We start from the raw sequence: 25,019 nt of genomic DNA on the forward strand, positions 1-25,019 counted from the left end.
AGCAACTGCCCCCTTGCAGGCGATCCTGAAAGTCATTGACCTACTATTAATCATTTGAGTCTTCACATTAGCCAAGTTGTGACAAAAAGTGCAGGTGGTTACTATCGCCTGGGCCAAGGTGTGAAACTTCTGTAAGACAGTGCCCCATTCCACCTCTGGCAAGGTGTGAGTGAGGAGTGTGTTTCATATTTATGTACATAGTAGTCATTTTTTCCCACAGGGAGAAAATGTCCAGTGGCTGTTACTGATCAATAACCAGAAAACAAACATCCAAACATAACTATCAACTTAGAAGGAAAAATAAGTGTTTGCCTTAAGACTGCCTTGTCTACCATCTACTATATATATATATGTGTGTGTGTGTGTGTGTGTGTGTGTGTATATATATGTATGTATATATATATTTGGTTATGAAATGGTTTTAAGCAACTCACAGCATGACATTTAAGGGTCAGTGCACCATGAATCACCTCCCTCTGTCCCAGATATTCATTTGCTCTTCGCTCGTTTCTGAGCTCTTCATCTGCATCTGTTTCAAGGATTTATTTTTTTATTTTTTTATTTTTTTACTTTTCAGGCTATTTGTACTGAATCTAAACTGACAGACAATGTATGTACATGTATTCACCATCCAAACCGTTCCGTTATTGAGCCACAGGACAAAGTGGAGCACTGCATAGATTGCTGGGGTAGGAAACAGATGAACATTATTGGTTTTTCCACTGTAGACAAGAAAGCAGAGGTGGCTTTGGAAAAAAGTAAAACTCATTACACACAGAGTAATTGAACACATTTGAACTAATTGCAGGGTTGTTGAGAGGACTGCTGCCATTTTCTCTTGTGCTGACATTCACTTAAAAAAGATTGTGGACTTTATCCTTTTATGCGAGAGTGCAGATAGATCCTAAACTATAGCTTATTAGGTAACATGAAAACTAATCTAAATATAGGTTACACAGCACTCTTTTGCTGTGTAACCTATACCAGGCAGAAAATACCTTTGGGATTGTTGCTGCTGTTGGACCTGGCCTATAGGACGCTGTTAAAAAAGTTTGAAGTATCCACTTGGTTCCACTGAGCACCATAACGAGATGTTCTGCAGATCTGTGGTTTTGTGCTCCTTCTTCTTTACAGCCTGTTGCTGTAGTACACAAGCCACAGATTCTATCTAAAACAGCGGTCCCCAGCCTTTTTCCCCCATAGACAGGTTTATGTCCGACAATATTTTCATGGACCGGCCTTTGAGGTGTTACGGATAAATACAACAAAATAAAACCACCACCAGTACCAAAAAAAAAGAAGATTTATTCATAACACACGGGAAAAGACCCAGGGTAACCGATTTAACGATAAAAACGATTAAAAAAAATAACGCTAAAAACCGATAAAAACCATGAATTTAACACCCGAGTCTCAAATCTCGTGGCCCGTTACCAAACGACTCATGGACCGGTACCGGTCTGTGGCCGGGTTGGGGACCACTGATGTAAGAGTCACATATTACCACCCTGATGTCAGTCATTGAATTTTGGATTCCCACATAAAAAGCCTTAAGTTTGTTATCCTGGCTGTTGCCATCTGTCCATTGTCTCTAAAATATCTTATCCATCGTTTACTGACTCCATCATTTATTCCAACTTCTTTGCACCATTGCAAAGATGTCCGGAGCCCAATTCCATACGTGTGTCCACATACTTTGCCAATCAAGCTGATTCTGATTGTGGTAAAAGTGCACTTGGCCATTAAGCTCTTGGGTAGCAAGCAAACCAATAACTTTCAGCAAGCATATTTTAATATATAAATATTTTTAAATGTGGTTCTGGCAGCGTAACCAGTATGTGTTAGCTTTTGTCGTCAGACCTGTGTTTAAATCCATGCGCCCACGTTACATTTCATCTGGAAATATGTCACACTACAGAAGCTCTGAATCCTGCTTCACTCTGACTTTATAGGTTAGAAACGTCAAGAAGTCACAAGCCTTTAAAGTCACATACTTTGAGATGTACATGAACCATCCGTGATGTTAACTGGAGACAGGAGGCAAATATTTGGTCTCTAACAAATATGAGTCATTGCAGATAGAAAGCTTGAAGCAAAAAGCGATGACCTATTTATCAAAGTCGACTGCAGAAGTAGGGTGACCCAGTAACAAATCACTCCAAACCCAAATTTCACCTCTTCTCCTCCCACATCTCTTTTTTCCCTGTTACCCCAGCTGTCAGAAGAGTGACTCTGAGTGCTTGTGTCATCCAAAATGTTTTCCTGCCCTCTCAACTCTTCCCTGGGGTCAATTAGAGGCAAACTACTTAATGATCTTAGTACGAATCTGTACTCCCGTGTTTTTGTCATGTTTATTATTCTCACAAAAGGCACGTGTACACCTGACTCAGCCAGTCGCACAGAGCGAGGGTTATAAAGTAAGTGGATGTGGGAGAAGGTTGTGTTTGTTCACACTGCCTCTACTACACTCAGTGATGATGCACACGGACTTTCACGTTGGATCGTACCGTTATTAGACATTGTACCCACCCTCCTTACTCGCTTTATTCCCAGCACTTATGTCTCCTTATTCTTGCCACTGCAGTTTTGTTGTTCACGGACACACAAAGATGCTCCTGTGTTATCTTGGAGATGAGAGACGCCATGCAGTGCACTCTCTCCTTTATCTCTTTCCCCACGGCACATAAGACTCCTTTTATGTATCATTTGTATCATGCCAACGCACACTCAGAGATGCACAAACACGCTCAATGCACAGAAACAATGTTTCATGGTCTTGAGCACTCACAATTGCAGGCTGGTGCAAACAGCAGGAAGATGATTGGTGCGTGTGAATGTGTGTGTGGAAGTTATTGAGGGAGGGAGAGTGAGAGAAACTGAAGAAGTGTGAATCCCTTTGCATTAAAAAGCACTTAAACTTCTTGAAAACTCTAACTGCTTTTAAGTTTGTGACCTGAAAATGAATTTGAAGCTCCTGTTGCTGCATCATTAGCCTTCTAAAACTCTGCTAAATAGCTAGACACTCTGGAAAGTGAAGATATCTGGCAAACTATGAGCCCTTGCTTGTTAATTTATTGATAACCTAGTATTTTTCATGTTGCGAGAAAAACATATCGTCCTTTTCATCATAAAAAGCTGCAAATCAGAAAAAGTCTGTGTTATTAATAATCAATGTCTCGGTTATTTAAATCAGACGAGACGTCATCTGAACCTAAAATGATGGCCAATTACCAGCACCAGTTATTTTACCATTTAAATCAATGTGCTGTTCTCCTCAGCACAGTTTACTGAAGTTACTCTCAAATGCTCCAAAGGTTTTTTTTTAAAAAAAAGATTAGCTGAAACCCCTCAAATCTAAATCTCCAATAGGTTGGGAAAAATCTAACAAACATTTGCCACCAACGCTATGTTTTTTGCCCTCTAGGTTTTTTGGGTTCTAAAATGTTCCAAATTGCAAATCTCTGTAAGCAAAAATACAGACAACAGTTAACATAATGCCTCTAAAGTCATGTGTAAAAGACAATTTTCACAAGGTTCTATGTAGTCCTGTGTAGAAATAAGTAAACCCCTTAAACCAATAGGAATTAACAGGGTAAGTAGAACTGAGGTGCTGCTCTGTAGAAGCAGAGGTAGTAGTTCATGCTAAATAACAAAACAATAATCTTTATTTAAGACATCTTGGATGTGCTACCACACAGCAGGCTTATTATTTGACAGATCATTTCATTAAATGGCACCAATACTACAAATGTGGACTGTAGAGAAGTCCAGTACAGAGACACACTGCTGGCTACAGTTGCCTGTCTTGGCACTATTGTGTGTCAAAGTGACCCCGGCCCTAAAGTTAAACCTTCACAAAACCCAGCGGGTAAGTTAAAAAAAATCCACCAACTCGAGTTGTTGTGAAAGAGAGCATCAGTTCTTAGAGCAGTGTTGTTCTGTTATGGCAAGCAAGGCAAACAGCACTGCTTGCCCAGTGTAATCTAAATACAGACATCAATTAAAACAAACATGAAGTAATCTCTCTCCTTGCATCTCAAACAGCCATGTGTCTCATGAGCTTCTCTCACTGCCTGCGAGACAAGTTTCCCATCTTCTTGCCATCGTTGGCTATTGCCTCTGGAAGCAGGCTTGACTAAACTTATAATGTTTATCATTCAAGACAAGCTGCAGAGACAAGCTCTGTTTTCACTGAGATTATTTACGAGCTGTGTTGTGTGGAAATAAAGCTTTCATTAACAAGTAAACAAGCCCTCCGTCATCCTAACATACACATTTTCTTTTAATAACCACCTTGGCAATGTGTGATGTAGAGCTATTAGAGCGTAGTCTGAAAACGTTTTTTAATAACCTCTTAGGCATGTTAGTGAGGAAAGTCTGGATAATGGAGCGGTATACATCTCTACTTTCATAAAACAGGCAAGCTGAGAAGTTTCAAATGAGTTCCTGCTTGCCTTTCTATAAACTCACCCTATGCCACTGCTTTAAAGACAAAAAAAATTGTGCCAGGCTGTACACATGTTCATTTCTACTGTTAAGTTGGGGATGGGGATGGACTTGGTTTCAGAGCCATGGCCACACCAGGAACTACAGTCTCACATCTGACTCTTTACACATTTACCATCGATTTGTAACACAATAATGTTACTTCCCTTCTCTAAACCGATTCATTAGGTTTAGATCGAAATGAATCAAACCTGTGGAAGCATATCTGGAAATCATGGCAAACAGAAGCCATTTCTACACAAGAACTATGCACAATGTTTGGAGAATCAGGTCGAGACATTGTCTAAAGTTGCCTGTTCTCACATGTAGCACACAACAGAAGGCAATTTTATCCATGCCAGATGCATTCTTTTACTGGAAATACTTCTGCTTTTGGGATAAATGTTCACTGGATGATCATTGGCTAGTCTCACATCTGTACAACACATCACAGGTCCATCACAGTGACTTGGAATAAGGAAGCTAGCATTGCACACATTTAGTGGATCCTATAAATAGGCTCACCGTTGGAGGTTGGGTGGCTGTCTGATCAAAACCATTTTACAACCAAATGTTAATCAAGTGTTGAATTAATAGCCAGTGTGTTGTGATCGCTTGGTTATTTATTGGTCCAATAGCTTCATGACAGGAAGATGGAGGTATTGATAATGATGATAAGGACGATGATGGCATAAAAAGGACTTTTCCCCCCACTAATCTGGCAAATGCTGGAACATCAGTACCACTAGGTTATTTACTTGTGTGTGTGTGTGTAGTCTCAGAGTTGTGTTAATGTTGTTACCATAATGGCTAACTCTTGACATTTCTCCATCCCGCTGTTTCTGAAAAATGTTCTAATTTATTCGACTAGTACATCCTACCATTTTCTGTAATACTCTCTGTCTCTCTCACTAGTGAATAACATTTAAAAGGTATACAGTGTACACATCTGTACCTCTCTCACATGTTTTCTGCTTCCAACACTGTGACACTATACAAGCACTATATTCCACCAATTTTGTCTTTCTCTTTCAGATGACCTCATGAAGGATGTTTAGGTATGTGTGTGTCAGAGTGAACATTCGTGTGTATCCATCCATCCCTGGGGCTCACATCAAGTGCACTGGCTGCATCAGTGGACTTCATTATTGCTAATAGCCAGGGATTTACTCTTTTACTCCTAGTTTGTTCCATTGTTCATTAACCTCGGTTCATTTAGCTTTGGACCGACTGCCTGTCAGGGATGGAACTGTTTCACCCAAAGTTACCAGTCTCAAAGTAAAAGGGCATATTTTTTTGTTTGTTTTTTAAACTCATGTTAATCCTGCACTTACAGTTCTCCTCTGAAGTTTACATACACTCATCATGAGAATAAATCACTTATCATTTTGGTGATTTTTTTAAACTGTTCTTTTTCCAGGCTGGTACATCTTAAATATAAAGCTCAATAAGTTTTAAATTTATTTTGGATTCTGGGTCCAAAGTATACACGCAGACTCAAATATACACATACCCTAACATTTGATTAAATGTCCCTTAAGAAGTTACACCTTGACCAGCTGCTTTTGGTAAAAAAAAAAAAAAAAAAAAGAAGCTTGTGGCATAAATATTAGACCACTCTTTTATGGTTTTCAGGGTTTTTAATCGCTTTTTATCGTTATTTTTTAATCGTTAACTCGGTTTCCTGTGCGTTATGAATAAATCTTTTTTTGGGAGGGTACTGGTACTGGTTTTATTTTGTTGTATTTATCTGCGACACCTTAAAGGCCGGTCCTTTAAAATATTGTCGGACATAAACCGGTCCGTGGCGCAAAAAAGGTTGGGGACCGCTGGCTTAGGAACACCATGGAAATGGTGGAGGAAGAGGCGTAGGGAGATGCTGGTCTGGACATTGCTGCTTAGACTGTTGCCCCATAACATAGAACCAAAAAAATGGATGGATGGATGCGTGGATGGATGGATGCATGGATATCTAACATTAAATACAACAATGGATAAGGAAAAATGCTTTTTATAACAAGGAAAAAAGCAATTACTTGGAAATCTATTGCATGTGTTAAAAGTGAGAAAAGCTGGAGGCTAAAACAATAATAAACTCCTCTAAATGAGCGAAATCTCTCCATTATGAAGTTACATTCATCAGCGATTAATGACAGCCCAGCAGCATGCTGTGGCCTGTTGCTTTGGCTGGGTGTGTCATAACCCTTAGGCTGCAGTATCATCCAGCGAGGCCCTCCGTTGGTCAATCAAATGAGTTCATCCAAAGACAGATTCCTTTGCAGTGTACACAAAGAGCTATTTCTCCTTTCTACCCTGCAACTCTCATGATCAAAGATTTTAAAATACAGTAACTTTCCAGAGCTTGAAAATGCTGTTTTGGCATCTGATGAGGTTTTAAATTCACAAATCAACAAATTAAATTTTATGGATTTTATTTCATTTTTCACAATTATGTAGCTTTCTGTGTTCTGAATGTACATTTATGGTGTAACATCTTTAATGAAGTGCTTACTGGATGAACATGCAGTGGGTCTGTACAGTGTCTTTTATGCAATATTGCCTCTGGTGAGGCAAAGGTATATACTGCTGCAGACCACAGAGCGTCCCTATAGCCACAATTCATTATGTTGGTTTAGAAATATTAGTATAATCTGAACTGAAACTGTAAAAACCTTCAGGCAACACACGCAGACCTTTATTATTTCACTTTATATTACTATTAAACAAATCTGTGGGGAAATAATAAAGAAGTTGCCGCATGTACTGTGCTACAGTACAGGCACTTTGCACTGGCAGTGCTTCAAGTTGTAAGGATGCGTTGGCCATTCTTGCTCCCGGCAAATTTGTACTTCACAGTTAAAAAAAAGTCACATGGCCCAAAGCCATAACTCGTAAATGTATTTAGTGCCTGCATTTGGTAACTGCACCACACTTACAATCAATTTAAAACACTAAAAAGCTGAAGTTACAGTTGTCCGAACGAGACAGGAATATGTTGTGAGACTGTTTTTAAAGGTAAAGCATGCATGTACTTACAACTGACTCTTTGTCTATCTCTTACCAGAACAGTACCAGCTGAATAACTCTGCTTATGGACCATTTGGACAAGGGCTTCCACAGCCTCACAGCAACCACAGCGCAGTGGGACTGAACAAATACACCTCCCTCAAAGCTGTGGGTAAGTCTGACACAAATACATGCTAAATGATGCTTATTTCAACTGACATTGCAACCTTTACAGTACAAGTTAAGAGTACAGGAGCTGTCAGATGATGAAGGGTCCCTTTACTTCGTGGAAAGCAGATTTAATCTTAAAGAGAGGCCCCCCACCATGATCCCATTTAAGTAACATTAATCATCTAAATGTTACTAAGTGATTGACGTAAACTGGACTTCACAGGAGATTTACTTCCCCATGGTACCACGTCATGCAGACAAGCATGAGCTATTGCAGTAAGGCCTTTGTGTGATTTGATTCAAAGAAACCTCACTGTACAGGAATATTTTAGGAAGATCTGACCCCACAGACCTAGTCATTGCTAAGGACAGAGCTCTATGATATATGGCGTGCAGGTAATACAGATATGATTATTTTTATTTCAACATAAAATGTGTAGCTAGCTTACTTGCATGTACACTAAAAAGTTGCACAGTACTTTACATCTTTTTATTCCATGATTCACTTTATAATCATATAAAGTCTTCCATGCAAATCATTGAATTCAGGTCTTCCAATGACTTGAATGGGCACAGGTGTATAAAATCAATCACCTAGGCATGCTGACTGCTTCTACGAACAAGTAATCGATCGCTCCCAGGAGGTCAGTGAGTTCCAGCATGGTACCATGATAGGATTTCAGCTAATAATATTCAGTCATGACATTTCTTTGCTACTAAATATTCCACAGTAAATCGTTATTGGTATTATAATAAAGTGGAAGCAAATGGGAATGACAGCAATTCAGTCATAAAGTGACAGGCCATGTAAAATCACAGAGCAGTGTCAGCGAATGCTGAGGAGTATAGTGGGCAGAAGTCACCAACTTTCTTCATAGTCAGTCGCCAAGGTCCTCCAAACTTCATGTGGCCAAGCTCAAGAACAGTTTGTTGAGAGCTTCATGGAAGAGGTTTTTGTGGCCGAGCAACTTACGTCACCAAGTGCAATGCCAAGTATTGGATGCAGTGGTGTAAAGCACGCCATTACTGGACTCAGGAGCAGTGCAGACATGGTGGAGGAGGGATTACGGTGTGGGGTTTTCAGGAGGAAAGACATTTTGGACGAGTTAGGCTCGGGTCAGCATACCAAGACAGAACACCTTTGGGATGAATTAGAGCGGAGACTGCAAGCCAGACCTTCTCGTCCGACATCAGTTTCTCATCGTACAAATGTGTTTCTGGATGAATGATCAAAAATTCCCATAAACACACTGCTAAACCTTGCTGGAAACATTCCCAGAAGAGTTGCAGCTGTTGTAGCTGCAAAGAGTGTGCATACATCATATTAAACCCTATGGATTACGAATGGAATGTCACTCAAATTCATATGCGTGTTAAGGCAGACAAGTGAATACTTTGGCAATATAGCGCACATACAGTTTCTTAACTTACTGTATAATGTCTAAATTTTATATTGACCTCAAATACAAAATCAAAACAGGTAAAATCTGAAGCCTATATTTGTAAAAGATAGGTTGAAAGTAGTCTGAAGCTAAAGTGTACTACCTCCCTGTGAGTCAAAATAGTTTTCAGTATCACAAATGGGCACATTAATCAACTAAGACTGTTTGCAGAGCGTCTGGTGGCTGGGCCTCAGTCCATGGGGCCTTGCCGGGCACAGCCCGAAAAAGGGACATCGGCCCATCTTCCTGCAGGCCCACCACCCGCAGGAGGCACCGTAGGGGTCGGCTGCATTGTGAGCCGGGCGGCGGCCAGGAGCAGAGGTCCTGGCGGACTGATCCCTGGTTACCAAGACTTGCACAAAATGTTTTCAGTTAAAAAATGAGATATTCTCATCCAATAGATTCCTTCATATCAGACTAAGAACACAGTGCTTTAATGATAGACTCTTTTTTTTAGTTGCACCACCTTACCTCACTTTTTTCCACATCTGCAAATCTCTGATTACAAAACTGCAGCTGAATTCTAGCTGCCATCTGGTTATATTATTGTTCTATTCCTACATAAAAGCAAGGTTGCTGAGTTCCTATATCATCTGCAGTTAAATTGCCGTGCCGCAGCAACTACAACACTAGCTGTGTTGGAACCTCAGATCTGTGAAGTTATTGCTGGACTCTGAATGCAAGTAACTGAATGTGATTTTTCTCTGATCTAAGTTAATCACAGTTAATCGCACCATTTTCAGAAAAATAAATTGGACATAATCGCCCACTTGACCCCATTTAATCAGAAACTCATAGCAGACTGACTCTGACTTATTGCTTTTCTATCACCATTTTGACACCAAAGTCACTTTGAAGACCGCAAATGGTTGCAGACCTGCTCCTCATCTTCAAAGCAATTGCGTTCTGCAGCAACATTTGAATGGTACTGTCAGAATTTTTTAGAAACAACATCAAAGGATGGATCCATCCTGCCTTATTTCAGCAGTTCAAACTTCTGCTGGCTGCAAATTGTGTGGGTGATACCATGGTGCTTAATCTTCGCATCATTAAAACATGAAAGCCTATCCGAGTATTGTTGCTGACTACTCCATCCCTTAATGACCGCAGAGTGTCCATCTTCTCATGGCTGCTTCCAATAGGATAACACATGATGTCACAAAGCTCAAGTCATTTCAAATGGTCTCTTGAACATGACAGTAAGCTCACAAATGGCCTCCATAGCCACCAGATTAGGGATGCAGTGGAACATGAACTGTATGGTGGTACTATCACCAGACCAAAACCTCTGAACAATGTTTTCAGCACCTTGTTGAATCTATGACATAAAGAATTCAGGCTGTTCTGAAGGCAAAACAGAGACCACATTTATTCATAGTAGAAGACATCAAACATTACAATTTTTAAACTGAGAAAATATGTCATTTTAAGATAAATATTAGCACATTTTAGAATTTAATGACAGCAACAGTTCTCAAAGAAGTTGGGACAGGGCCGTATTTATTTTAGGGCCGTTATATGCTTGTTGTACATGCTTGTTCATTTGTTACTTATGCATGTAGCACAACCTTTATAGTGGCTGACTAAGTCTGTTAACGCATTTATCTAAATAACTTGCTCTCTCTTCTATGATAACTACTGATATATCACAAGCACAAAACATGTATTTGTCACCTGTCTCGTGTGCTCTTGGAGGCCCCTCCTGGTATAAGGCCCCCAAGCGGCACCTTAGTCTCCTTATGCCTCAGCTGGCTCTGAAGCTAGTTGCCAGGATATGCTAACATTCGCAGTTAAGATTAAAGGCAAATGTAGTTACATTTTTACTTGTGCTTGTTTTCCATTACAGAAGCAGGAAACTGTTACCATCTGCTCAACAAACTATCAGACTGAATCATGATAGGAGTTCACTTGTTCTCAAAGTTTTTTTATGCTTTTCTATGAAATAATACAATAAAATGACATTGCTGAGATTAAATACATTTGCTTTTGAAAAGAGCGGAAGCAACCTTTGTCGGTGTACTCTGATTTTCCAGCAAAAACAATGAAAGCACACTCAGAGACAAGGTTACTGTTCATGTAACCAGGAAGCTAGCAGCGATAAACCTCAGTGTTTAGTTTATGCAGTGTGTGCTGGTGACACGCGCACACACATGCACAAGCAGAGTCAGACTCAGGGCGAGGGTATTTATAAACCTCCATCGCTGTGTCCCCTCTTCCTGACACACATACCTTTACCTCCAACATCTCCGTTGCACTCTTCAGTTTCTCCTGCTCCTCCTGCCCTCCAGTATCTCAAGAGAAGATTAACACCACTAATAATCACTCACCTCAAGGGCATGCCAGTTGGAAATACATAAACAACCAGCCTGCCCTTTGATCTTTTTCAGATCCTCTCTTCACCTTCCTCTGACTCCCTCCTTTCCGCTCCTTTAAATGTACTTTTTAAAAACTTTTACGCATATAAAAAAGGGCATTTTCATGCTAACACGGTCCATTTGTGAGGAGATCATTTTTTTCAATTCTGCCTACAGGAGTTGCATAAAAGCTTTCTGATATATTCAAACAATAGTGACATTGCTGACAGTTTGGAGCCAGGAGGCCAGAAATGCATCAGGGATTAACCGTGATTCAGACTTGAGCCCTCCTCCTATGATGACAGATCATGTGTTTGTGAATTGACAGTTAATTTCTTAGCCTGCTTCTGCATGTGACTCAGAACTGCATCAGACTGTGATAAATTGAAAATGATTTCAAAGTGTAAACAAGTTTAAAGAGGCCAAATATAGCATGTTTGCGCTACCGACCCAACTTTTTAACTTCTACTGTAACACTGCACTGTGACAGAGCAAGAAGTGAGCAGAAAGCTATATTTATTAACACTATGAATGAGTGTACCCATATTTGGTACATAAATCCCACAGTCTACACACACGTTGCCATTGGTTAAAGGAATAAAATAGAATTAAAAAGAGTAGAGTAATAATAGCCATTTGTGCTTATTTTTTCCTCTTTGGCAACTTTAAATTTGGGACAAATTCTATAAAGACTAAGATTTGAGGAAAGGTCATTTACTACTTTTATTGTCACATTGCATGTGCAGGTACACTGGTGCAGCAGATGCAAAAAGGATATACAGAGGTCAGCAGTTGGATATTGCGCAAAACAAGTGGCATTTATGTACAGTATGGAGTGCATAATGTTGAAGTTCTGGTAAGTGACGGTGAGGTGTCTACGAAGTGTTCAGCAGTCTGATGGCCTGATGGAAAACGCTGTCTCTCAGTCTGCTGGTTCGGGACTGGATACTGCAGAACCTCCTGCCTGATGGAAGCAGTCTGAACAGTTTATGCTGAACAGTTTATAGAAAATAACAACACTAACAGTCATGTGAAAAGGACTGGAAGGAAAAAAATTAATACAACCTCACTGCTTCCATAGAAATTAAGAGGGTCAGAAGCAGCCAGGTGCTGGTCTTGAGCATTCAGGTGTGTGTTAATATAGTATCCCTCATGCCCTGCATCAATTTAGTAATCCAATTAGAAAAAGACTGAACAAGCATGGCTTGTTTGGTCAGAAACTAAGCCTCTTGTCTCTACACAGAACAAAGCAGCACGACTTAGGTTTGCCAAGTTGCGTCTAAACAAACCACAAGACGTCTGGAACAGTGTCCTTTGGACAGACAAGACTAAACTGGAAATACTTGGGCAAAATGCACAGCGCCATGATTAGTGACAACCTAGCACAGCATATCAGCCAAACATCAGCCAAACCTTGTCAAGCACGGTGGTGGAGAAGTGTATTACTACAACAGAAAACCGTAAGTTTAAAAATAGAACTAGACCTTTGTTCATGGTCACATCTGTCTGAAAATAAAAAACAGATTCGACAAGATTAATGTTGGGCTAAAGCTCCAATCTTTCTCGATGCTCATCAAACTGAAAGCCTGGAGGGTGGGGAGACTTCTCGGCTATTTAAAGGTTTTACGGCGATGGTTGTCTTTGTCTCACAGACTGTCTCCACCCTGTCTCTCTGCAGCTGAAACTGCATCTCGGAGCTACTACAAGAGCTTCCCTCTCATGGATTTCTCCCACTACCAGCCTGTAGCCCCGCCTGCCTTCCAGCCTGTGCCCATTCCACCTAAAGAGAAGTCATACATCCATCACCAACCCCTGCCAGCACACCACGACATCCACTCCCCTCTTTCAATCTCCATCCCCCCCAGCCACCTCGAGCAATCACGCCTCTCTAAGACAACCACACACCCGTTTCTCTCCAACTCGGCCTTCAAAGCATGGGAGCCAAACGCCCGCCATGTCCACAGGCAGACCTCCGCCCCAGCGCATGCTTCCACCTCTCTGCACAGCTCCACCCGGAGACACAACTACTCAACCCGGAGGCAGCAGAGCACAGAGAATGTCCCAGATCTCTATACTCAACCCTATGGAGGGATGTATGGAGGAACTGGAGGGGGAGCAGGACAGGGGCCACATGTCCAGGGGCAACATCCATCTCAACCCACTTATTACCACCACACCAGACAGAAGAGCTACTCCACCCACAGTGCAAATGAGGTGACTGTCTGAGCGGCAGCAACTCAGAGTGCGGCCTTCCACCATGTTTAACACAAAAACGAAAACGCTTTGGCGTAAGACAAAAGGGCCAGAGTTTGGGACAGCTCGTCCAACATGTGGTTAATTAAACAAGGAGTTTTTTTAAGACACGAAAAAATGAAAAGGGGTGTTTTCATAAGAGGAAACAGTCAGGTTCAGGAGGAAAACAGTGCAGAACCACCACTTTGTAGAAAATGGACTGTGCTGGTAAAGGTTATTACCGCACTTGACCAAATGTCTCGTATAATAAATGTTTAGATTTCACCCAAGGATATCTCAAATCCACTCTCAGGCTTCAATAGGCTGCAAAGCTATAAAAATGTCCAACTACTAAAGATTTTCCACTACAGTGTGCTTCAATTGCGGTTGTACAGGCCATATGGTACGGAGCCTCGCAAGGGACATGTTAGAAAAAAAAATAAAGATGAACATTTGCGAGATCTCGCAAATGTTTTAGTCGCATCCTTCAGAGGCCGCCAGCTCGTAGCCGACCGGGAGGTCGAGGCACGATGTGCCGGGAGTGCGGTGTTCCCCCCGGCTGTAGTGCACCTCAACCTCCCTTTAGCTTCAAGCTGGTGGGTAACAGACGTCTCCGAAAACGCCGGAGCACTTTTGCAAATATGTGATCTCTTGATAAACCGGGCAGATATTTGAAGTTTACACAGCTACATTCACGCCTAAAAATATCTTAAAAGTTTATTTTGTGACCCAGAAAGAGTAATATTAAAACTAACTAGCTGTCGCCATTGTTGGAAACGAATTGGCTGGGCCATGCTATGAATTCTGGGGGAGGTTGGGTCACAAAAGATACACTTTTGCGAGATCTTGCAAAAGTTCATCTTAATTTTTTCTCCCATGTCCCTTGCGGGGCTCCATAATATAGAAACATGGGCAGAACAAAAGAACAACAAAATACTACTGCCGGCCACTCTAGAGGGGAGGGCTTGATACTTCGAGTCAAATTAAGCAAAAAGAAACAGTCAGATTGTATTATTCAAAATAATTCTACCTGAGCACAGGTGAAGCAGGTGATCAGTACATGTGGCTACCAATTTAGCTAGAAAAAAAAAATCTAATTCCATTCCAAAGAAATAGTCACAGCTAGCATGCAGCTATTTTGACTCAAGTGTAGCTTTCTGTGTACTCTTTTTTTTTTTGTCAGTCACCTGCAAATGTTAGACCTCAGGAACATTGGAACTGTTCATGTCATTTAATGGGAACTCTGTCTGTGTTCTCCTACTCACTACCTCCTCCACTTTAAAGGAACTCATTGTAAATGATAATAGTCTGAAAACTTTTTTGAAATTAATGTTATCAAAAGAAACCCAAGAGCTGTTTTACTTTGAGGTGACAGTGCTAGCTACTGCACCTTGCTCCTTCTCCTGAGAAGCACAGGTATGAAGCACACTAACGCAGACAGTTAGCCTAGTTTAGCAATAACAACAATTTCTTGCTGGGAAATTATCAAACTGATGTTTTTCATCTACACTTCAGTATTTATCTGGATTAAACAAATGTATAAAATCTCTGTGGCTAATGGTGTGTTCCATTTGAAGTAAAAAGTTGGAATTTAGGAGTTCGTAATTGGAATTTTCACCCACCCAAGTTAAATTTCCACCTTAGAAAGATGGAATAGCATCACCAACCTCAACTTCATAATCCAAGATGGTTTCAGAGCATGTAAATGTATAAAATCTATATTATGATGCTAATGCTAATGCTAATGATACATGAATAGCTCTGCCTCTTGCTTGCTTTTGCTTTTATAGCTTTTCTTAATTTACTACAGGGACGTGCTCTACTCGGGAGATCTCTAATAACTCTGACATCTGAGGCAAATGGAACGCAGCATTAATAATGAAGCCCATGAGGAAGTTTTGGAAACTGCAGTTCCTCAAATGGCCACTTGAGGTTGGCTCTTAAAAGAGAGTTAATCATTGGCGTTCATGTTTAAAAAAAAAACCCAACTTGGGCTGGTGTACAAATGAATTAAAAATAAGTGCTTTTGATGGTGAGCCAATTGGAGCTGGCCTAGTTTAAGAGTTTTCTCATTGTGATCTATATAGATATCATCAACCATTCAGTGCAATCGTCGAGGTAAAAGTTCAGGTAATTTTCAGGCCCCACAGGCTTTTGTGTGCATCAAGTTACCTCCTGTTTATCTTGTAAAAACACCTCTTCTATTTTGCAGCTCTCAGTCTACCTCCATGCACAGCTGTTTTCTCCTTGTCCCTTTTTCTCCCACCAATTTTCTGAGATGAAGCGCTTTGCATTCTTCGCCATCAGGCCAAGCATACGGGGACAGCATCCCCGTGGGTCACATTAACTGACGGTGAGGACAATGGCACCATCATGTCAGGTCCCATCAGCCTCCATCCTAGCTAGAGAAAAGAAGAGAAGGAAAGAGAGGAAGAGCGTAAGAGCCAGAGGCTCAAACTCTTTAGAAAGGAGAGAAAAGGAGGAAAGAGAACAGGAAAATAAAAAACAAACACACACTGCTGCATGTTTTCCTTCCTTGGGGGAAGGAGTCAGTGTGGATCTGGTCTCCTACTATTGAACTGTCTGAGGCATAATTCAGAGTGTGCAGATGCCTGTATGTAATTTCTAACCTACAGGCGCCATTGCGGGAAAGTTTTCTGAGGCGTTTCCAGCCCTGGAGCGTTAGACATTTCTCATTTCATCTCTGAACCCCGGACAGCAAAGGACACTGTGCAGAGTTGCAGCTGTTGATTTAAACATTCAACAGTTTTTGCATTGCTTCCACTGCACTTGTTGGTGAAGATGTACAGCTGGAACACCCTCAGGAGATGTACAATGTACGACACGTGTCCAGAAATGGTTCCATGAGGTTCGTGAATTGAATTTGTGCCGAAAGAGCTGAGGGGGGAACTTTCCTTTGATTATGTAGCAGCTGAATTAAGAGGCAGGAAAAAAGGTTGCTGTAGGTTAAATTGAGTCAAGACATTGGGCAACGCATGCAAAACAACACAGCTGCTAAATAAAGACCAAATATAGCTCTACAGCAACACATAGATGCACTGTTGGTCAAATGCAATTCTGCAGTACGGTATTTTAAACATGAAATCAAGATACTAAACAATAAGAATGTTATATGGTTAATATTTTCCTAAATGAAGGGTCCGTATATGAGTCCTTAACAATATGTCATAAGAAGACAGGTGAACAAAACAATCTGACCTATTCTGCCCTTTTGAGCAGACCAAAATTTTAACAACTCTTCCAAATGATCGAGAGGAACATTTTATTTTGGTCTCTACCCAAATTAAAGTTTAACACTTTCTCTCCTCTCACCTATATTTGTCTGTCTGCTAAGTTTTGGAGTTGTTTTCCACTGGAACAGCTGCCTGATGGAACAAGCTTGAATTTTTTTAAGACACCAAAATGTTCTGTTAAGCTGGACATTTGCATCATAATTCATTTTTGGTTCATCTCTCCATATGGACCTATTCATATTCCACCTGAACTTCTTAATAAAACAAAATACACGAGGTTTAAAATCTTGCCACCAGGCTTACAGAAGTTATCATTTATCCCTGGAGAAATGAGCAAGAAAAGCAGCAACTTTGAAAATTTGATAATCTGTGACTAGCACTGTTGTCAGCTGCTGTCATGGAGGCATTCGTAACAGGGGTTTTAAACTGTTCATTTGAACCATGTGGAGAAATGTCAGAAGTTTTGATAATAGGTAAAAGTACAGTAAATGTATATTTGGTGTCTTTTGTCAGCCAAAATCTGTCATTAATGGGGATCTAGTATCATATTTTAATTTTGGACTTAATCCCACAGCAACCCATAGCTTGAAGCAATCCTCACATGTTTTATAATGAGCCTTAGTGCAGCCCCTTGATCCACTGTTCTAACGCCTCTCCCTTTAACCCATCCTCCCAACTTTGTTCTGATTGGTTGCCCCTTGCAAACAGAAGGTTGAGCTTCTTTATCCATAGCTGGAGCTATGTGCCTGAAATGACCATAACAGAGACATGTTTAACATAAGTAGCCACCACTGTAACAGTACATGAGTGACAGAAAATAATAAAAAACACACCGCAGGTCTCATTTAACACTGTTTCTAATACTCAGTCTGGTACATAAGCTAAGTGCAAGTCTAACCTGGTATTTATGAAGGCTCGAGCCACATTCACCTACTCTAAGCACTTCAAATCGCTTAACCTGTCATATCCTCCTGAGATCCAGCCTGCTCATTTATGTCTCCTGTAATGGACATTTGTTTTTGGTCTATATCTTTTTACTTATTTGAGCTAACTTAATAAGTCATGATGTGCTCAATAGAAGATATCCTGGCCTTTCCGATGATATCTCATGTGTTTGGGTGAAAACGTTAAACTGGAAGATACTTTTTTCCTCTGTTTGCAGGAGGGTATAGTCACACCTACTGCCCGCACACTGACATCACCCGTTAACATGCATGTCTTCGGACTGCAGAAGGAAACTGAAGTAAACCCAAATCTAATAGGAGCAGCAGAGATCAGCGAGACAAACACCTGCATCATTCACAATGATGTCACATTAAGTGAATGGCATTTAGAGCTCTGTGGCTCCTGCTGTGTCAAGAAAACAAAAAAAACAGGCAACTCTTTCACCGCACCCTCTCTTGTCTTCATTCCCTTGTATGTAAACACAAGAAGGACACGTCTGTAATTATGCGATTCCCCTCTTCAACAGCGCAGTGTCCTGGGCAGGCATCCGTTTCCCCTCCAAACGGTCGGTGTTGTGGGTTTAAAATGTTGAGAGCTGCTGCTTTTTTCCCCTTAAACAATAGCAGTTTAGTTCTTTGCAGTGAACAAGTGCTTCCAATGCTTTTCCCCTGTGGTATGGAAAACTGCATTTTTCTCCACCTGATCTTCTAGTCTTGATGAAACAAACCGCTTTTTCACGTCTTTGTGATAAATTCTTGACACATTTTGTACATTATTACTCCGCCTTTTGTTGATTTTTGTTTTATGTAGTGCAACCACCATCTGGGAATCATTTTGATTTGATTTATGACTATTGTGTAAATATTTTTATTTATTGGATTTCCTATATATTTTATTTATATAAGGGCTGTATGAACAGAGAGTATTTATTATTAGTAGTAGTATTACTGCTGTCAGGTTTTAACAGAATATTTGACTTTTTGTTGGCAGAGTTGGGCAATAGACAGGCCTTTTCACATAAGTGGCAAAACACAGTGGCACAAACGAACTGCAGTACCTCTGTCTAAGCCACTGGTGAGGTCTATATGGCCAGAAGTGGTGAGAAGGAACTAGATGTGCTTTGGAACATTTGTCCGCATGTTTAAAACTGGAAGAATTATTTTTTGCTGGGTAAAGACTGCTGAGTTTACACCACTTTGGCTCCCTCAGTTACTGCAAGTAATAAAATATAATAGATACAGATGAAGTCAGAGTGTATTGGAGAGAAATACAGTATGTAGTGTTTATGCTGTATGTATCCATACTTCTTACTACAACAGAACAGCTACTTTATACCCAAAATATTCTAGAGATGTTGTTTCTAACAGACTGTTTAGAAGACACTTTTAATGATGAACTATTAAATATTGATATTAAAGAAAATTTTGAGTTTGGTTTGATTGGTTTTCATATGAAATTAATATTAGACTTCTGATCCTCATGGACATACCACTTCAGACCACTGATAAATTGGCAGCTCTCATTTCATCAGACAAATATTGTCATTTAGTGAACTTTCTGGAAACTTTTTCTTGGAGCAGCTGGAGTAAAATGTGTTTACTTCAGAGGTAGCAGGTTCAGTACATGCTGAATATTTGAAGCAGCGTCACTCACACAAATATTTGGTCATTTAAAAACATTTAATAGTCGACCTGCCTGACTGACAAATACAGCTGATGCTGCAGGACTGATCCTGTAGTGCCACCTTGTGGCTGCTCTTTATATTACATGGAACGAGAGCAGTAGCAGTTTTGAGTCCTGGAAACTTGATTTCTGAAGCGAATCAGGGATTGCTACTAATGACATACAGTGCAAAAGTCTGGCGCTGCCTCTCTTTCCTTTATATTTTGCCAGGAAAATGGAAATAGGTGCAGAAAAACTGTGTTTGTACAATTTTACCGAGGTTTGAAAGTTAGTACTTGGTATAAACACCTTTATTCTTTAACACAAAAGAAGCAAAACATGAAGAATTTAGAAGTGGGTTAAGATGCTTGATGAATACTATAGAACTGAAGAGAAAACATTTTAATAAAGTCAACAGAAAAGTCTTCAGAGAATAACAATTTTAATGGAAGATAGTATTTGAAAATGTCACACATTTAATAAAGTGCAGAGTTAAACATTTGCCTTGTGAGGTCTAGATCATCATCAATGATCACCCCAGTTTAAACAGCCCAGGATACCACCTATGATGGTTTAGATGTCAGACGAACATATATATTAATCGTTTTAAGACAAACATTTGTCTAAACCACGTGTGACCCTCTGCTTGTAAGCAAACATCTTCTTTTTTTTTTTTTAAAGTACATTTTCCCCCCTCAACAAATTCAGGTTCAATTCAGTGATTTTAGATTCACAATCTGAATAAACTAAAGACCTATTTATATTTGAATATAAGCAAAACGATGGCCTTTTTGAGACTTGTGCATTAATGATCTACGCAGGATCAGGATGGTGAAGGAGCAACAGGTTAAACAATATTTAGAGTAAACATGTCCCAAACACAACAATTAAACACAGTTTGCCAAAACAGTGATGGAGGTAAGTGGTTGATACGCATAGTTTTCCTATGCCTGGTTTAATCATGCAAATATAAACAGTCAAATATGCATAGTGTATATGAAACAGTGCGTCTTTATAAACTGAGAAAACGCTAAACCCGACAAAGCAAATGAAAGCTGTAAAGCTGAGTGGTCCTGAATTTAAAAAAAAATATAATTCCCTGTGTTCATCAGATGTTCCTGGACGTGGCATTCTGAAGATAAAACTTTGGTCAAACGATACTTTTAAAGCCTGACGAGCCGGCAGAACGGGTTTAACTGAGCTGGCCTTGAAATGCATCCTGTTCTAATAACTACAGGAATACAAACAGTAAAAATAAACAAATAAAAAGAATTAAGGCACCAGATTACATTTTTTCTCCCTCTCCACCAAGTTCCATGAAATTCAAGTTAGTAGTTTTTACATTATTGGGATGACGGACAGAAAAAGTGGAAACGATTTCACACCCACACTGAAGAAAAGGCAGAACACAGCATGGCACGTTAAATAAACAAACTGACCGAAATGTGACAATAGACTAAGGAACAAATACCTCATTTTTGGCATTGGACTCAAATTCAGATTTGGATTTCTGCCAAAACAACTGAACTTAAAGTATCCTGTTACATCCTGGCACTTTGTGCATTTTGATAGCAATTTGTTACCAGCGTAACACAATCAGAGTCTTTACACCACCATTTTCAACATGAATATTTTTTGTAATAAAGTCTTAGAGCAAGAAGTATAAGCCTTGCCAGTGATCTTTAAATGCCACTAGGCACTTATTTGAGTAGTTCCTAAACTAATTTTATTTTAAAAAGTCACTATAAAAACTTCACATATAGATAAATATCAAAGAAAAGGTTTCCTTTAATTCCATAAATGTCCGATTTTAAATTGGGAGTCCTTACATGCCATCTCTCTGCCTCACAAGATCTCTGGAGAAAGACACAAAAAGATCTGCTGTCCATGAAAACTATTACAAATTCTCATTATCTGTGTGAATGATTAAAACAGAGACATCCTTTAGACACATTAAAACAGAAGGATTGGAAGACAAGGCCAGTGCTGGTTATGTGATGATAGTACGATTCATGGATTCTTCATCATTCGATTTTTTTGAGCAGTCATCTAACTATAATAAACTTTGTGACAGACTGCCACAATGACAGAGAGACATACTGGAGCACCTCGTGAGAGGATGACAATACCTGTTGAAAACGCCTCTCGTAAGTAGCAGTGCATGAGAGGATGAATCCTGCCTCTAAAATGACAACTTTGAATACTAATCCAGAGGATATGCATGTATAGTGATCCTGCTGACTAGTGGTGCAACGGATCACGGTTGATCCGTAATCCGAACTGATCCCACTCCACGGTTCAGCACGGATGTGATCCAAAGATTCAAAAAAAAAAAAAAAAAAAGTATGTGTATGGTCCGCGTGGTGGGTCTGTCAAGCGATAGTTATGGCCAGCGCTAGCGGTCAAAGTGGAGAAGCAGAGGAGTTTGCGGTATTTGCTGCCCAGTCCGACCGGGCTAAAGCTATTACAAAAGCTACTGGGGTGTTTAGCTGCAGACGGGAGGGCGTATTCCGTTGTGCAAAACAAGGGGTTTAAACTATGATCAACGTGCTTGAGCCACGCTATGATATCCTGTTCGCGTCAACTTTAGTGGCAAGATCGTTCCAAGCATGTATGAGCAGGAAAAGTTTAAAGTTACGGCTGAACTGTCCCAGGCATCTTCTGTTGCCCTAACTACTACAAATGGGTGGAGCTCCAGGGCAACGGAAAGCCACGTGACCGTGACAGCTCATTATATCACAGCGGAGTGCGATATAATGTATTATTGTAGGGTCTACCTTACAATATAAAGCACCTTGAGGCGACTGTTGTTGTGATTTGGCGCTTTATAAATACAACTGAATTAAATGGTAGATACAAAGACTGTACTGCCCTATATTGTACCAGAATTTTTTTTAAATAATTGCGTGGAATGAGTCTTGAGTTGAATGTTTTTAACCGGCAAAAAATACTTCAATAAGTAAATGTTAAATTTTTGTCTTTTTTCGCCGATCCAAAAATTGATCCGATCCGTGACTTAAAACCATGATCCGATCCGAACCGTGAGATTTTTGATCCGTTGCACCACTACTGCTGACCCAAGAAAACGTAATCTTAAACACGTTAATGTACACAAACAAGTATAAGACCCATTTTTAGTCCCCTGTCCACAGAGTTTAGCACACCTTCACCCCTCGCATACACCTCAGAGTATGTTGAACAACACCATAAAAGTCAATAACAATAAGTGATGGCTGATTAAATATAGAAGTGACTTGCCAGCCACATGCAGGGATGTTATCAGTTATCTTCTAAAATCCACGACTCGGTCTATCATTGCCCAGCCAGGTTGTTGCCTCCAGGATTTATGACCATGGAATCCAGGAAGGGACGGAGAGCCTGGCCAAATGGTCTGTGAGGAAATACAGCAGAGAGTACAGTTACATTACAAACCAAAGTATTAGTCAGTTATATCATACAAGAACAGCAAACACTTAATACCACAAGAGTAATCGTTCAAAAGAGACGCAGGATGAAATGATTGTACAGCATACATCTTTAATGTCTTTAAATAACAAGAATTGGGCACTTAAGTTTCCATTTATTTCGGATTTTTCTACAAACGACACCGGGTCAAAATTAAATCACTCACTTAAATCTTTAATAAGTGGAGCTGAAAGTTCTACGTGTGAAAAAGGCCAATAAATGTCTGAAAGTGATCACAGCTGACCAAAATTAGTAGTTTATTTTGGGCAGTGTAAAAATAGTTTTCTCATTCTCAGTGTTTTGAGTGTTTCTCAACCCAGGTCTCTAATTTTTGACAACTGTACATTCATATTGTAATGGTGTATTTAATACAACATTCAGGGTGCATATAATTTCAAATGCATTTTTCCATTTATATTTATTATCTATAATATAATTGATATTATTATGCATTTTTAGTATTTTGCCATCAGTATCAGCAGAGACTCAATTTGACTGCACAGAATTAAGAAGCTTACGTGGCGAGGATGTCAGATGGAAGGTCTGTGATGTACGATGGGATCTTTCTGCCTGTCAGGAATTGAGCCACTTCACTGCTGAAAGTGTTGCAGTTGTTCTCAAACAAGTTGTAATTGGCACCTCTGCAACAAATGAAGGAGGAAGTCAGAGGAGGGAAGAAGAAGGAGTTCAAAGCGCAGAGAGAGGGAGAGAGAGGTGCACCACAGGGTGGAGAAAAGCAGGTGAGTAGCAGGAAGTGATGAGACAGAAACATTTTAAATGCAAAATAATGAGGGGGAAGAACACTATGTACATTTTAGCTCATTCCTAAAAACTATTATTTAGACTCAAACAGGGCAGTAACGCATGAGGCTTGTTCTGTGCATTCAAGCTATGCACTTAATTCTACTGGTGCTACTTAAAAACAAATCATTTGTAACTGTTTGGTTCAGTTGTATTTTTCCAAAACAACAACAACAACAACAACAACAACAACAATAACAATTATAATAATAAAGATCTCATCATCTTCTTTTACCTGTACTTGGACTCTCCCAGTGAAGTTAAATACTCCTTAAAAAGGTCTTCAGGCACTTCAGTGGAGCCCATATCTACTACAGAATCAGGCGGCCCCAACAAGGTGCCTCCCTAGGAGACAAACAGATGCACACTTCAGTGACTTGTCACTGAGATTCTGACACAAGTTTCTTGATTTTGTGTCTAGATCAAACGGCTTTAAAGTGCACTGTTTATATGAGAGGATGGTGCTGATTCTTACAGGTGGACAATTGGTGATGCCTGTTGATCCACCAAAGTAGTGCTCTTTCCCGTGGACCACAACACCCGTGTGCCTGTTAGACGCCAATGCATTTGTTTTTTAAACAGTGGTATTAAAGTACTTAACTGCAGCTCAGGTGCTCAGTAAGAATACTTTTTATAGAACTTTCTTTATGTAAACTCACCATATCCCATCAATATGTCTCCCTGTAAAGATAAAATAATTTAAATTACGATCAACTTTTTCCGCCCTTAGAAATCAACAACTTTCACTTCCGAAGCATCCCACTGAGTCATGACAGAGTTTGTCAGAAACTCACCCAGCATGGAAGCACTCAGCTGACGGGCCATCCCTCTGGACAGGTCATAAACGTAAAGTTTTACTGGATAAGAATCAGTTTGGTCCATGATAACGCAAAACGATTTATTCGAAACGACAATGCAGCTAACCTTCTAGAAAGTTACTTAGTCACTACAGAGTTCCCAGCTAGCTAGCTTCCCGGTGGCAAAGAAAAGTTTAATAAACCTTCTGGTGGTGGAACTGTGAGAAATAATAAATTCAGGCTACAGGCTGTTTAAAATGCTAGTAATAACTGTAAAATAAAAAAGTAAATGTAAAACCTAGCTCGAAGTTGCCGGGAGTCAATTCCAGTGCTGTGTCACTGTCTATCAACGATAACGCTACTGTCCTATCACGTGAACAGCAGGCTTCCGGCTTTAGGGTAAAT

At 40.1% G+C, this 25,019-nt stretch overlaps 2 protein-coding genes across 3 annotated transcripts in view; one reads left to right on the top strand and one right to left on the bottom strand.

Annotated features, from left to right (window-relative positions):
* shisa8b (shisa family member 8b) overlaps positions 1 to 19,280 on the top strand; it is a 39,836-nt gene extending 20,556 nt beyond the window's left edge. Inside the window, exons 4-5 of the mRNA XM_085283894.1 lie at positions 7,550 to 7,663; positions 13,137 to 19,280. Of these exons, the coding sequence (XP_085140020.1) occupies positions 7,550 to 7,663; positions 13,137 to 13,684 (662 nt within the window). The 3' untranslated portion in view covers positions 13,685 to 19,280. The remainder of the gene's footprint in view (positions 1 to 7,549; positions 7,664 to 13,136) is intronic.
* Positions 19,281 to 20,212: 932 nt separating this feature from the next.
* Positions 20,213 to 24,999, bottom strand: LOC146568095 (desumoylating isopeptidase 1-like). 2 transcript variants are annotated; one of them, XR_014893574.1, is made up of 7 exons: positions 24,612 to 24,999; positions 24,477 to 24,498; positions 24,293 to 24,365; positions 24,053 to 24,162; positions 23,535 to 23,657; positions 22,810 to 22,942; positions 20,213 to 21,407 (listed from the first exon to the last, which is right to left on the bottom strand). XR_014893574.1 is itself a non-coding variant. In XM_085283897.1 (6 exons), exons 1-6 carry the CDS (start codon positions 24,697 to 24,699, stop codon positions 22,864 to 22,866), a joined length of 495 nt encoding a protein of 164 aa, XP_085140023.1. In that variant the 5' UTR covers positions 24,700 to 24,999; the 3' UTR covers positions 20,213 to 22,863. The 2 variants fall into 2 exon arrangements, 1 of the variants encoding a protein (XP_085140023.1); XM_085283897.1 differs by having other exon boundaries at positions 20,213 to 22,942.
* Between the last annotated feature and the right edge of the window lie 20 nt (positions 25,000 to 25,019).

Source organism: Mchenga conophoros, linkage group LG8 (assembly GCF_057382185.1).
Source record: "Mchenga conophoros isolate Kocher_MC1m ecotype Shallow Benthic linkage group LG8, M_conophoros_male_GT1.1, whole genome shotgun sequence".
Classification (NCBI taxonomy): domain Eukaryota; kingdom Metazoa; phylum Chordata; class Actinopteri; order Cichliformes; family Cichlidae; genus Mchenga; species Mchenga conophoros.

Excerpts from the sequence above, each read along its gene's own strand:
- LOC146568095 (XM_085283897.1), bottom strand. The coding sequence starts at position 24,699 with ATGGACCAAACTGATTCTTATCCAGTAAAACTTTACGTTTATGACCTG. Across the intron at positions 24,499-24,611 it reads GCTGAGTGCTTCCATGCTGG|GGAGACATATTGATGGGATA; the intron begins GTGAGTTTCTGA and ends TTATCTTTACAG. Across the intron at positions 24,163-24,292 it reads GCATCACCAATTGTCCACCT|GGAGGCACCTTGTTGGGGCC; the intron begins GTAAGAATCAGC and ends TTTGTCTCCTAG.